This window comes from Fukomys damarensis, unplaced genomic scaffold, assembly GCF_012274545.1.
Source record: "Fukomys damarensis isolate Sample0158 unplaced genomic scaffold, DMR_v1.0_HiC HiC_scaffold_36, whole genome shotgun sequence".
Lineage (NCBI taxonomy): Eukaryota > Metazoa > Chordata > Mammalia > Rodentia > Bathyergidae > Fukomys > Fukomys damarensis.
The window spans coordinates 40192793-40206923 of NW_022900948.1; the positions used below are offsets into that span (position 1 = coordinate 40192793).

A 14131-nucleotide genomic window follows, 5' to 3' on the forward strand; every position below is an offset into this window, starting at 1 on the left:
TCCTGCACCGCGCCGCCCGCCGCGCTCAACCCCTGCGAGCGCGAGTGGAAGATGGAGAAGCTCAGGAAGCAGGCGCCTGAGCTGCTCAAGGTAGGCGGGGAGGCCGCCCTCTGGGGACCGAGTCCCGCTGGGGTTAGGAGGCAGGTGTCGCAAGGCGGGGAGACTGAGGCACGCGGAGCAAGGGCAGCCGTGAAGGGGAGGCGGGATTTCTGGCGCCCGTCCTGTCCGGAAGAAGAATCTCTCCTGGATCTACCCAAACCGGTTCATCTGTCAGCACCTATCTGTACTTTTCAGTTTTGTTCTTTTCTCCCCTTCTGTCCTCCTCTCCCTCCTCCCCTCCTTTTTCCCTCTCCTCCTCGTCCTCTTTCTTCTTTTTTCCTCCTCCCCTTCTCCCCTCCCCTGTCCTCTGATGGGACCCAAGAGTGCTTCACCACTAAGCTACAGCCCCAGGGTCTTAAGTCCCCTCAAACTTGAGATCCTCCTGCCTCAGCCTCTGGAGGAGCTACCATGACCAGGCCCAGCCCTTCTATTGTTAGCATGATGCTAACGTTCCCTGTGTTCAGGTACGCTCTGGCGCCATGTGCTGTGCTGAACTCTTTTCATACATCGTCTCTCTGCACCCTTAAACCGTTTAACAGCATGGAACTGGCAGTGAATCCTTAAACCTTTCTGTGACACTGGGGCTCTGCATCCTCGTTTCATAGCTGGAACACCACGGTTTAGAGGATTTAGGTAACTAGGGCTTAAACACTGGGGCTCTGCATCCTCGTTTCATAGCTGGAACACCACGGTTTAGAGGATTTAGGTAACTTGCCCGAACTCACCGAACAGCCAGCCTGCAGCCAGCCTCGAGTCTGTACAGGTTGAACGTCCCTGATCTGAAAATTGGAACTATTTTAGGCAACAACATGACACCACAAGTAGAAAATTCCACACCCTGAAAGTTTGCCTCATACACAAAATTATTTAGAATATTGCATAAAATTACCTTCAGCTGTGACTGTGACACATCTATGAACTTGTTTACTTCAGTCCCATCTCCAAGATATCTCATTATCTATGTGCATATATTTAAAAATCTAAATTACAGTCCTAAACCCTAAACACTCAAGCATGTCTGATAACAGATACGAAGCTTTGGATTTGGTTTTGGGTTTTTGGTTTTTTGAGTGAAGGTTTCACTACGGCCCAAGCTGGCCTCCAACTCACTGAGATCCTCCTGCCTCAGCCTCCAGAGTGCTGAGATTACAGGTGTGCACCACCACTTCATTCTCCACTTTCTGTGTGAATTTGAATCATTCAGCCAAATAAGCAGATTACAAGAAGGTACCGCTTGTGGGGAACAAACCCAGGCTGAGCACACCCGAGACCCAGTGCTCTTAGTGAGGCCCGAGCACTTGAGGCCAGCCAGGGGCTTCTGTGCCATTCCAACCATGCTGGCTTGGGCACATGTCCAGTATGCGTCTAAACACTTGCTCATCTGTCTTCCTTCCTGGAAAAGATGAGATTTTTTTTTTCAGTACTGGGCATTGAATCTAGGCTCTTTGCACTGAGCTACATCCATAGCCTTTTTTTTTGTTTGTTTTTCGTACCAGGGATCAAACTTGGGACCTTGTACTTGTGAGGCAGGCAGTGGAACCACTGAGCTAAATCCCTGGCCCAGCCTTTTTTTATTATTACTCAGAGACAGGGTCTTGCTAAGTCCCTAAATTGTCAGGCTGAGCTCAAACTTGGCAGTCTTCCTGCCTCAGCCTCCCAGAGTGCTGGCATTACAGGCATGTGCCACCACACCCAGCTCTAATTGCTGTCTTTTGAAAGTTTTTTTTATATATATAATTTCTCCCAAACGTGTCTATTTTGCTTATTTGGTGTCAAACCCTGAACAGTTTCAGATGTTACCCTCCTTGCTCACACTTTAGCCTGGCAGAAGACACGATCCTTCTGGATCCAAGGCAGGGCACTTTAGTACTCACTGAAAATCTGGTTTTTTGTTGTTGTTTTGTTTTGTTTTTTGAGATGGTCTCAAGGCTGGCCTTGAACTCACTGTGTAGCCCAGGCTGGCCCCAAACTCTTAGCGATTCTCCTGCCTCGGCCTCCCAAGTGCTGTGAGTGCTGGGATTATAGATATGTACGGGCAGATCTTGTTTTCTCACTGGGCGGTGGGTGAGGCCCAGGTAAGTGCCGGACACACAGTGTGCGTGTGCAGACAGGGAGGAGCCTGGATTTCTCAGCATTTCCAGGGCTGCTCTGAGACACCCAGGCGGCTCGGAGCAAGAGTCAGGTCCCTATGTGTAGCCCATGCAGAAAAGCGGGAGGCCCCTGAAGAGCCGTCACCCAGCCTTCAGCAAAAGACACTTTCTTTAAATTTACCTTTAGTTTTCTTTTCGTAACACCCATGTGGATGCCAACATTCACAAAACTGGAGGGTAACTGAGGGTCAGGCTGAGTGGGCTCCTGACAGCCTGGCAATCCGAACCACGCCCATCTCCCCGGGGTCTCCCTGGGCCCTGCCTGGCCGACTCCAGGCACCCAGGCCACAGGAGGGTCTTCAGGGACAGGGACAAAGGCAGTTTCTGCTCAAGTCACATTTTAGTAACTGAACGGTAAAGCGGCTTCACAGGACGACACACAGAGCCCTTTTCACGAGCGCTCGCTCATTTAATCCTTGCTCTGACACCTTGGGAGGGAACGGGAGGCCCAGAGAGGGGTTGTGACTTGCCAAAGGTTGCACAGCTGGAAACTGGCAACACTGAGATTTGAACCCAGAGTTCTCTGCTGCATCTGCTCACCCACCAGAGGCGTTGTAAGCAGCATGCCTGTCACCTCTCCTCCTTTGCCTTCTGGACATTGCCTAGATGTCATGGTCCCACTCTGGAGGAGTCACCAGACTTGGAGAGCGTAGCTGCTGATACGTCTAATGAGCCAGGGGATGTCCTGGGACTGTGGGAGCTTCAGGAGGGGCAAGGTCAGAGCTGGGCCATGTGGGATGTGTAGGAGTTCCTCAGGCAGAGAAGTAGTGTCCTGGACATGGGCTGTTGCAGTGGGTGTGCTAAAGGATGCCTCCCTGCTGTCTCTCTGTCCCAGTCCTCCTGGCCACTTGTTGCTTCCTTCTACCCATTGCTTTTCAAACTATCTGCTGTGAAAGACCAGTTTTTTGTTTGTTTGTTTTGTTTTTTTAAGACCAGATTTTTTAAAAATTAAAATATCAGCCAAGGACTAATACTTTTGTAAAGTACTATTCAAGTGAATTATTAGGGGAAAAATGAGCTGAAACAAAAGCAGACATGCTACAATATAAATCCAGTGTCTTATTATGAGAGTCAACACATATAGCATTGCTCTGACAAGTGGCTATAAATCTTTCTAGCCAGGCATGATGGTACCCAAAAGTGATCCCAGCACCCTGGAAGGCTGAGGCAGGAGGATCACAAATTTGACCCCAGCCTGAGCAACTTAGTAACTTATCTAGACGCTCTGTCAAAAATAATAAAAGAATTTTAAGAGGGACTGGGACAGCCGGGTGTGGTGGCACATGCTTGTGATCCCAGAACTCGGGAGGCTGAGGCAGGAAGATCGCTGTGAGTTGGAGGCCAGCCTGAACTATATAGTGAGACCCTGTCTCAAAAACAAAAAGGGGGGGATGGACTGGGGTATAGCTCAGTTTGAAGGCTCTGAGTTCAATTCCTAGCACTACAAATAATAATAATAATAATAATACCAAATGGGGGGGGTAGCTCAGTGGTAGAGTTCTTGCCTAGCATGCACCAGGCAGAAAAGCTACTCCCATGTTCACATGTGATGAAATTATTTTTTCTTAAGACAAAGTCTTGTTATGTAGCCAAGGCTGGCCTCCAACTCACAGCAATCCTCCTGCCTCAGCCTCCCCAGTGCTGGGATTATAAGTGTGCGCCACCACACCCAGCTCAAGGCTAGTTTCAGTGGCCTTGAAGGCAGCAGACAAACCGGGGAGCTTCCTGGGAGCCCCCGACACGGTAGCCAGCGTTGCTGGTGCTTGGAAGCCCTTTCTGTGTGCTCTTTGTGCTCGGCTCTTCCTGCTGTTCCCATCCCTTCCCACAGCCCAGTTGCTCTATTTCACAGGCAAAGAAACTGCCCAGTTCTCACGCTGCGCTCCACAGAGCCCTAGGGTACCGTGGAGCCCCTCGGGGCTCAGGCATGTTTGTAGAGGAGCAGAGCAGACTCTGGCCCTGGACCTGCTTCTGTAGTGCCTTCCCCTCCTTTTCTGTTTTGGAAACAGCAGATTCCACTTGGAGAAAAGCCCCCTGGATAGAGCAGCGTGGAAGTCCCTGGAACAGTGGGAGTAGAGCCATTTGGGAGCAGCTGTCCAGCCAGACAGGAGCAGGGCTGCAGACTCGATGGGGCCACAGGCGCCGCCTCCCCAGAAGCTGGTGGGGCCAGCTTCCCGACCGGCCTCTTGTGCCAAGGTTTCCCTGACACCACGCTGGCATCCTGGCCATCTGGAGGGAGTGTCACATCCTGATGAGGTGTGACAGGGAGGGGAGGTGGCAGCTGCGGGGCAGGGCCCTGGGATGAACAGGAGGCCGGGCATTGCTCTGGGCCTGCCACTGACCTGGTGTGCAGCCCCCCTACCCAGCCTCTGTTTCCACTGGGACACAAGACAGGTGCAGTGAGGTGGGACAGGAGAGGCTGGGTTTACACTGATCCGGACTCGACTCCTGGCTCCGCTCCCTGGCAGCCGGGTGGCCCTGGCTAAGTATTTCACCTCTGAGCAGCACCTTCCCCCTATACCAGGATCAAAGCTTAGGCTGAGCTTCACTTCGGCTGCTTCACTAGAAGCAGGCCCCAGAGCAAGTGGAGGATATTCTAGGGCTCCCCAGAGAAGCCTGAAGAAGCAAAGGGAGGAGGCCAGGAAGGGTGGAGCATCAGCCATCCCCGTCCCCAGCAGCTGCAGTGTGGGGTGGCTGTCCCCACTGGTCAGGGATCTGGGCTTGTTTGTTGTTTGTTTTGGAGACAGGGTCTTACTATTTGGCTGGCCGCGAACTCACAGCGGTCCTCCTGCCTCAGCCTCCTGAGTGCTGGGATTTCAGGCATCCAAAACCATACCAGCAGTTACGTGTTTCAGAATCGCCAGTAGAGAGGATTTTGAGTGTTCTGAACTCAAAGAAATTGTAACTGGTGGTAATGACAGATAAGTCCCTGATCTGACACTTACACGCATATACATGTATTGAAATGTAATACAGTACCACATAAATATGTGCAACGATTATTTATCAGTAAAAGATAAATTTTTAGAGCTGCACACCTGAGGGCTAGGGATTTTGCTCCGTGGCACTGTGCCTGCCTCAAAAGCACAAGGTCCTGAGTTCCATCCCTGGTAAAAAAAAAAAAAAAAAAAAAAAAAAAAAAAAACGATGATGTACACCTGTAATCCCAGCACTCCGAAGGCTGAGGCAGGATGATTGCTTCGAGTTCAAGGCCATCCTGAGCTACCTAGTGAGTTCAAGCCCAGCCTGTACTGCACAACAAGACCCCATCTCAAAAAAAACAAATGTAAAAGGAGGTCTCTGGGGCTCTGGGTCTATCTCAGTGGCAGAGCACTAGATTAGCCTGTGATCCCCTGGGTTCTCCAAAACAAAGTAGCTAACAAATAAATAGTCATGGGGAAGGCAGGGGTGAGCACAGGAAGCAGGAAAAAGGGTCTCAGTAGGGGGAATGAGCCCCGATGCCCACTGCACCCAGAGTGGAGCTGTCATGAGGCCAACATAGCAGAACTTGCCAAAGCCCCTATCGCAGCACCTGGCACATAGTAAATGCTCAAAAGCTAGAAGCTGCCACGTTTCTGGTGATTACGAGGAGGGTGGGGCTGACGAGTGCCAATGCCCGAGCAGGTCGCTCTGGGGTCTGGGGTCCTGGATTCAGAGCTCCTTGTACAGCCTCCGCTGCCCCAGCCATGTCCTCACCTAAACTTCCTGTCTCGCAGCTGCAGTCCATGGCGGACCTCCTGGAAGGTGCCCTGTACAGCGTGGACCTGATGAAAGTGCACGCGTACGTCCACAAGGTGGCCTCCCAGATGAGCACGCTGGAGGAGGTAAGGCTGGGACAGTTCCAGCTTGACATCTGTGGCCTTTGGAAGTGGGGGTGGGGGGCAGGCCACGAGGTCCAGGCTTTGGGAAGAGTTCTCATGGGCTCCTGGGCCTGTGGGAAGCTGGGCAGCTGGGTCGGGAAATTGAGGCACTTGCCAGTTGTACGAAAGGGACGCAGAAGGGGCTGGAACTTGTGGTTGTCTTCAGTATGCCAAGAACAGGGTCCACTTACATGGCTCTGGGGGGGACAATTCACAGAAGATACCTTGAGCTGGTTGTGGCGGCGGATGTCTGTAATCCCAGCCCTCCAAAGGCTGAGGCAGGAGGATTGCTGCAGGTTCAGGGCCAGCCTGGGCTACATAGTGAGACCCTGTCTCAAAAAAACAAAATTTTTAAAACAGAAGATACCGTGCCAGTGGTGCCCCAGCACTGGTGCAAGATGACAGGGCTGGCCAAGTTCACCAGGACAGCCTGACTGCAGGGGAACAGAGCCGCTGCCCTGCTCAGGACAAATGTGGTGTAGGGCTGGGCACAGGGACAGAGTGGGCGGGCTGCAGGTCCTCGCCGCAGGGTCAAGGCGTGCATCTCCACCTATTTCCTGCTTCCGGCCTCTGCTGCTCTGCTGGGGGCCTGGAGACCTGCAGCTGCCAGGCCCAGGCGTGGGGCTTCCTTTCCCAGCTTCCTTTCCAGAGAGGGGGCACCCGGGCATCCTGTGCCCCAGGATGGAAGGTTAATCTGTTCTAAATCCCCAGGCTGGGGTCACCGTGGGCTCTAAAGATTTGGTGGCCCAGGCAAGGCTGCTGGTTGTGGGATTTCTTCTGTGCACTCACCTCCTTTGTAGCAGCACTGCCAGGCTGGCCTTTCCTCCTTGTAATCTTGCTTCCTGCAACTCTGGGCCAGGCGAGCTGGGGGTGCCTTTGCCAAGCGTGGGACACACCGGAAATGATTTCCACACACAGAGAGACGCTTGTCTGATTGACTGCTTTTGCATGATCTGTGCTGTTTTTGTTAACCTCAGCTTACTAAGCCACAGCCCCCTGGGGAAGGAGCTCCTTTGTTAACCTGGGAGGAGGCCGGGGAACAGTCTCTCCAAGGGGCTGCTGTCTTTCGCCAAGGGAACCCCCCACTCTAGGATCAGGCAGCGTTTTACAGTCCCAGCTTCCTTGCTGTCTTCTCATCTACCCGTGGTTCTCAGATTCTTTCAAAGGATATGCAAGAAACTCAAAACACTTGTCAGCACTGACATGTAAACAAAGGCAAGAAAACAACATAACTTTTTAGATCCCTTCCCTTGTTAGATTAAAAATTCAACCTGTAATCCTAGCACTCAGGAGGCCGAGGCAGGAGGACTGCCATGAGTTTCAGCCAGCTGGACTACATAGCGAAACCCTGACTCAAGAAAAATGGATAATTGCCAGGGAGTTAGCTCAGTGGGGTCACCACCTGCCTTGCAAGTGCAAGGTCCTGAGTTTGATCCCTGGTACCAAAAAAGAAAAAAAAGAAAAGAAAGAAAGTCATGGTGCAGGCTTTATTCCACCCATGCTCACTGGGGTCACCACAGCCCATGCCCTGCAGCCCTGCTCAGGACACAGGCAGTGAGGCCTCATGGCCAGGATGGGGCGTCCCTCTGGGGTGACGGGCCCTCCTGGACTCTCACCCTGCAGAGCGTCAAGGCCAACCTGAGCCGGGAGAACGAGGTGGTGAAGGAGAGCGTGCGCCACCTCAGTGAGCAGCTCAGGAGCTACGAGAACCACTCTGCCACCGTGCTGAGCCTGCAGAAGGAGCTGTCCAGCCTGGGCCTGCAGCTGCTGCAGAGGGACGCAGCCCCGGGCCTGGGCAGCAGGGCTCAGGTGAGATCCTGGCTCCCGTCACCATGGGAGGTGGCTGGGCTTAGGGACACAGGGTGCCAAGGACTCGGCCTCAGGGCAGCGTACGGTGTTTTGGAGGCTGGAGGCAGAGCTGAGGGCGGCCAGGGCAGGGACCGGCCCTGTTCCAGGTCTCTGTCTGCTAGGGACCGGACTGTGGAGATGACGGACCCGCCCAGCCTTGGGAACCAGGGCAAAGCCCCCACTGTGGCCGTGTCCCTGGCTGGCTCACACCTGCTCGGGGACTCACGTCCATCCGTCCCTGCCAGGGTAGGGGGATCCTGCAGCAGACGCCCCGACACCCCACCCCCAAGCTCGGAGCTCGCAGGGGCAGAGGGGCCCGACTGCAAGCCTGGGGAGGCCCCACTGTGGCAGATACCTCGATCGGTGGGAAACAGGAGCCGCCTGTGGGTGGACAAAGCATACAAAGGCTCCGCCCTCAGGGGGCGTGTGCCGGGGTGTGGCTTGGCAAAGCTGGTGCAGATGACTTTCAGGCCTCCGTTGACATGACACAGCCTGCTGGCCTTGGGTTTTGGTGGGTGGCGGGAGGAGGGAGGCGACATTTGTTGGGTTCCCAACGGCAGGCTTATCCGTTACTCTGCAGCCCCCTGAGGGAGGACTGGCCCTGCCTGGCAGAGGGGCTGTGGGCCGGGCTGCGGGACCAGCCCTTCCTCCCTGCCGCCTCCTGTGCCAGCACGCGATGTGGGCCGCTGGGAAAGCAGAGGAAGCCCGTGCCCTGGCCCGAGTTGGCTTCCTGCTCATTCCGGTGCCAGATGTGCAGGCGCAAATGAGTCCCGCCTTGGCAGTGTCAGAAAGTGTCCGGATCTGCTGGAGCTTCCGTCCTGTGTTCTTGTGCCGAGCCGGCATCAGAGACCTCTGAGTAGGAAGTGAAAACAACACAACTCATACAATGTTAGAAATAGCTGGGTGTGCTAGCACACACCTGTGATCCCAGCTCTTGGGAGGCTGAGGCAGGAGGATCACCACAAGTTAAATGGCAGCTTGGGCTACATGGCGACTTCAAGGCCAGCCTGAACTACAGAGCAAGACTCTGTTTGAACAACAAATCAGAAACAGCATGTCCTGGGGGTAGAGTGACCAGCCACCTCAGCATGGCTGGGAATAGCTTCCCAGAAAGCAGAACTTTCGGGACTGAAACTGGAGAGTTCCCACACCAAAGGACGAATTGGCCTCCCTGCACAGGGACCGAGAGTCCCTCCCGCTACCCACTAAGACCAGTGAGAGAGGCCAGGCGGGGGAGTCCACAGGCAGGAAAAGCCACCTCCCTTGGGAGCTACTAGTCTTGTTTACCCCTGGGGGAGGTGTGGACAGGAGCTGAGAAACGGGACAATTATCTATGCTACCAAGTTGGGTCTCAGGCTGGCCATGGAGTTCAAGTGCTGTGTGGGGAAACTGAGGCACACAAGTCACGGATGTAGCCACTCCAGGAGGCAAGGAAAGCTGTGACCTCATACATCCCTGGGCACCACGGCCACCTTCCACGCCTCCATAGCCCCCAAAATGCTTTTTCTCCTCTTCCCCAAGTCTGAGGCCTCCCACCTCGCCCAGGACCTGGCCGGAGGAAAAGGAAGGGGTGCCAGCAAATACAGCAGCGTGCAGAGCAGCCTTGCAGACAGAGGCCTCCCCAAACCGTCCAAGGAGAAGCTGCTGAAGGCTGAGAAGCTGAGGAAGGAGGGTGGCAAGGGCCGGCTCCCCCTGCCCACGGCCAGGCCCCGTGCCCTGGCACAGCAGCAGGCCGTGATCCGGGGCTTCACCTACTACAAGGCGGGCCGGCGGGAGGCACCCGAGGCCATGGCCGGTGAGTGGGCAGTCTGGGGTCCTAGGTATGGGTAGTCAGGTGCCCCTGGATAGCTCCTCACACTGATTGGGTGCCCTTTTCTCAGCCACATGCTGGGCATAATACCCCACCTCTGGGGACATTGGCCATGAAATCATAGAACACCGGGGCCATTTAGTGTTTTTCCATTATTTAAAACTGTCTTCATGGTCACTGGACTCCTTTTTTTTGTGTGTGTGTGGGTTGGTTTTTTTTTGTGGTTTTTGAGACAGGGTCTCACTATGTAGCCCAGGCTGGCCTTGAGCTCACATCAATCTTCCTGCCTCAGCCTCCCTAGTGCTGGTACTACAGGTGTGCAACACTGCACCCAGAAAGTCCTCAAATCTGAGCCATCCCCACTGGTGTGACTCCTGCTTGCCCTCCGAGACCCTCCCCAGACACCTTTTGTCCTCAGATGTCCCCGAGGGTGGTCCCAAACCTCTTGCCCCTTCCTGAGTCCTGCTGAGCCCTAGTCCAGCAAGGTGCCTGGGGGAAAGGTCCAAGGGTGGTGGTGGGGGACAGTCAGGGTCCGGGCTCCTTCAAGAGCACCCTTATTTCTCAGCCTCTCCAGGATCAGGGGCCTCCTCCCACAGCCTGCTGTGCCAGCTGCTGTCCTTGAGTCCTGCCAGCCCAGCCTGGCCACCACACGGGACCTCTGACCCCTGGCTGGGCCACTGCCCAGGAACAGCTGGGGCGTCTGACTCTGCCAGTGAAGTGTGTGGGAACAAGGCCTTGCCCTGGCAGGTTGCCGAGGCCACCCGGCCCCTGTAGCCACCCCTGACCAGAGGGATGGGGCCTGTGTGTCGGGGGCTGGGCAGCTCTACAGGGCAAAGAGAGAAGAAAGGAAGAAGTCACGTCATTGTCTTCAAACCAAGGGCTCTCTGTCCCCTCCCCAGCTGACCAGACAGACCCTGAGGGCCATCCTGGTAACAACAGCATCATTGCTTTGTTCCCGATGGTGGGATTTTCCTGAGCACTTTTTCTCATGCTGTGGCATTTACCCTGGCAGCAGCCACATCCGGGGGGCATGGAACAGTTCAGACATGGCGTGGCTGGTGGCAGAGTGGGAAGGGAACCGAGTCCTCAGGCTGCAGAGCCACCTTGGGGCCCTTCACTGCCATCCCTAGAGCTGAGGGGCCTTTGTCCCTGGCTGGGTGGCATCAAGACTTCCCGCTTCCCCTATCGAGGCCCAGGTAAGCAAGTGGGGCAGGGCAGAGATGTCCCTGACACCAGCACAGCCCCTGTAGGCACAGCTGGGCAAGGGGACAGAGAACAGATGTGACAGCTGGGTATACCTGCCCCTCCCTCCCTGAGGGGCAGACACTGCCGAGGGACAGGAGGCCATCTGTGACTGGAAGCTGGGTTCTCTGCTCCCTGGAATTTCATCTAGAGCCAGAGAGAACTGGCAGGAAGTGCTCGACACTTAGGAAAGGAAGGGACCTGGAATTTGGCACCATGGGTTTGCTGGGACCTGTGCAAATATTTAAATAGGTGCTTTTCTGGTCACACAGGAGCCTGGCAGGTGGCCTCAGGACACTCAAGGCGGAAGTGGAATCTGAGGCCCGCTGAAGCTGGGGGACTTGCCCACAAAAATTCACCAGTGATGCTGGGCAAGGTGGTGTACTCCTGTAATCCCAGCACACTGGGAGGCTGAGGCAGGAGGATCTTAAATCCAGGGCCAGCCCAGGCAATTTAGTGAGACTCTGTCTCGAAAATCAAAGCCAAATGTGGCGACACACACCTGTAACCTCGGCACTGTGGGAGGCTGAGGCGAGACAATTACAAGTTCAAGCATGGCCTAGTCAACTTAGTGAATTAGAGAGATTCTGTCTCAAAAATAAATAAATAAAAAGGGCTGGCGATGTAGCTCAGTGCAAAGGCCCTAGATTCAATCCCCGGTACTGCAACTATATGGAAATAATAATAACGAAATTAAAAAGGGGCTGGGGGAATCTAGCTTAGTGGTAGGGAGAGCTAGGTTCAATCCCAGTACTGCCCCCTGCAAAAAAAATTCACCCAGCCAGACAGGGTGGGAGATGCAGGTGGGGGCGGTGACCCTAACCCTATCTGCCCCTCCCCACCATGTTTTTTCAGCAGATAATGCCCTCAAAGGCGCCTCGCAGCTGGAGCAGCTGCCACCCAAGGCAGAAGGCAGGCCCCCCGAGCCCAACTCCGCTGGGCAGGATACAGCTGTGACCAAGGCTTCAGCGGGCACTGACCTGGGCCCTGGCACCTCCAGCTCCACCCTGCCCACCACCACCCCGACTCCCACCACCAGTCCCCTGCCGACCGAGCCACCTGCACGCCTTGAAGTCCCCAGCCAAGGTGAGTCAGCACACTGCAGCCCACAGCCACATCTGGCACATGCCTGTTTGCCTGGCCTTCGGTCCCAGCACTCAGGAGGCTGTGGCAGGAGGATCGCGGCAAGTTCCAGACCAGCCTGTGCTATACACACGGTTCAAGGTTCAGCCTGGCATACACAGGGAGACCCTGTCACAAAAAACAAAACAAACAAAAAACTAAACAAGAGACTATAGCACAGAAGTTTGTAGTCTACAAAGCCAAAGATATTTACTGTCTGTTTCTTTCCTGGGAAATGTGGCTGACATTTGAAGTAGTTGTAAAATGGGTGTATTTTCAACCAGTGCAACTTCACATGTGACCCACAGCTGGCACAGTGGTGCACAGCCATTATCTTGGCTACTTGGGAGGCTGAGACAGGAGGATTACAAGTTTGAGGCGGGCATGGCCAACTTATGGGGACCCTATATTAAAAGAAAATTAAATAGAGGGGCTGGGGATTCAGCTCAGTGGCCCCATGCCTGCCTCTCAAGCCCAAGGTCCTGAGTTCCATTCTCGGTACTGCCAAAAAAAAAATTAAATAGCAGTCTGGGAGCCAGAACTGATAGTGGTGTGATCCCAGCACTCTGGGTGGTTAGGGAAGGAGAATTACTAATTTGATTTTTTTTTTTTTTTTTGTATTGGGGATCAAACTCAGGCCCGTGTACACATGAGGCAGGAGGCGGAACCACTGAGCCAAATCCCTGGGGAGTATTACCAATTTGACCTAGCCTGGACGACCAGTTCCCAGCACCACCACCAAAAAAAAAAAATATGTGACTTAGACTCCCACTGTCAAATCCAGCAACTGTTTTCAATCCTTTATTTCTTCTGTTCCATCTTTGGCTGTTTTGTTTGTTTTTCCGGGTGCTGGGGATGGAATCTGGGGTCTCGAGCATGCTAGGTAAGTGCTTTACCACTAAGCTGCACTCAGGCTGGCCTTGAACTGTCAGTCCTCCTGCCTCAGCCTCCTGAGTGCTGGGATTATAAGCGTGCACCACATGCCCGGCTCTTCAGCTGTTTAATGAGCACATTTATAGAAACCTTCCGCGGTGAATTACCGATCCAGCCAGCTCTTCTGGTCAGTTTTGGCTGTGACAATAAGCCTGCAGAGGGACGGTCCCTGCCCGGGCCGTGTGTGTCCTGCTCAAGCAGGATTCTGCACAACTGCTACGACCCCAGTGTTGCCTCGCAGCACCATTTCTTATGTCAGAAACCTGAAAATAACCTAAGGAGCTAACGTGAAATACATTAGAGGGCTCCTCTGTCTGGTGGCCTGGAGGACCCAAAACTCACATCATCAAAAGGCTACTTAATGATGTGAGAAATTGTTCAGTGGAAGGAAAACACAGGGTCTATAAAACTGTCTTCAGAACAATCACGCTTTCTTCTTTGTTTTTTCCTCACAATTTCTAAGTGTGCCTACATGATGACACATGCAAAGAGAAAAGAAAGGGAAAGAAATACAACATGCTTAAAATTATCCTTGGAAGTCAGGAGTGGTGGTGCATGCCTGGAAAACCAGCACTATGGAGGCTGAGGCAGGAAGATTGCTGAGAGCTCGAGGTCAGCCTGGACTACACAGCAAGGTCCTGTCTCAAAAAACAAAACAAAACAAAAGTGTTCTTTTCCTTTGGATAATGGAATTCTTTTTAGGATTTTGTAAAAGGAATTTTAATTTTTGAATGGACAAATTTATCACTGCATGTATTTATGATACACAAAATGATATTTTGATAGATTTCATATAGGTGATAGGGACTAGCTAAATCAGGTCATTAGCGTATGTATTGCCTTATATACTTACCATATGTTTGTAGTGAGAATATTTAAAATCTAATCTCTTAGCCAATTTCAGGTATACAATATACTGAAAGTATCCTACTAAGCAAAATTTTGAATCCTTTGACCACAGACTCCCCAGTCTCCTATTCTACTCTGCTTCTGTGAGACTGAATTTTTTTAGATTCCACATACAGTGGATAACGGAATTTTGAATTGTGTGTGTGTATGTGTGTATATAT

General features: G+C 53.3%; 2 protein-coding genes across 7 annotated transcripts in view; one reads left to right on the forward strand and one right to left on the reverse strand.

The window, feature by feature from the left end:
* The window catches only part of Olfml2a (olfactomedin like 2A), an 18043-nt gene that overhangs the window by 340 nt on the left and 3572 nt on the right, over window positions 1-14131 (forward strand). The window contains exons 1-5 of one of the 2 annotated variants that reach the window (XM_019205964.2): window positions 1-90; window positions 5963-6070; window positions 7730-7915; window positions 9476-9749; window positions 11862-12092. The exon at window positions 1-90 is cut by the window's left edge and continues 340 nt beyond it. In XM_019205964.2, coding sequence (XP_019061509.2) covers window positions 1-90; window positions 5963-6070; window positions 7730-7915; window positions 9476-9749; window positions 11862-12092 — 889 coding nt within the window. The remainder of the gene's footprint in view (window positions 91-5962; window positions 6071-7729; window positions 7916-9475; window positions 9750-11861; window positions 12093-14131) is intronic. The other variant, XM_033758964.1, reaches the window with a different exon arrangement.
* The window catches only part of LOC117284314, a 31326-nt gene continuing 17953 nt past the window's right edge, over window positions 759-14131 (reverse strand). The window contains exons 2-5 of one of the 5 annotated variants that reach the window (XR_004515383.1): window positions 12066-12257; window positions 8310-8806; window positions 5943-7304; window positions 759-878 (exon numbers count right to left, since the gene is read on the reverse strand). Coding sequence is in view for 2 of the 5 variants with exons in the window: in XM_033758965.1 (XP_033614856.1) it covers window positions 6405-6435; window positions 6896-7102; window positions 8310-8797 (726 nt within the window). In the remaining 3 variants the exon portion in view is untranslated. Of the gene's footprint in view, window positions 879-2069; window positions 3137-5942; window positions 8807-12064; window positions 12258-14131 lie in introns of those variants that run through there. The other 4 variants (XM_033758965.1, XR_004515384.1, XR_004515382.1 and 1 more) reach the window with 4 other exon arrangements.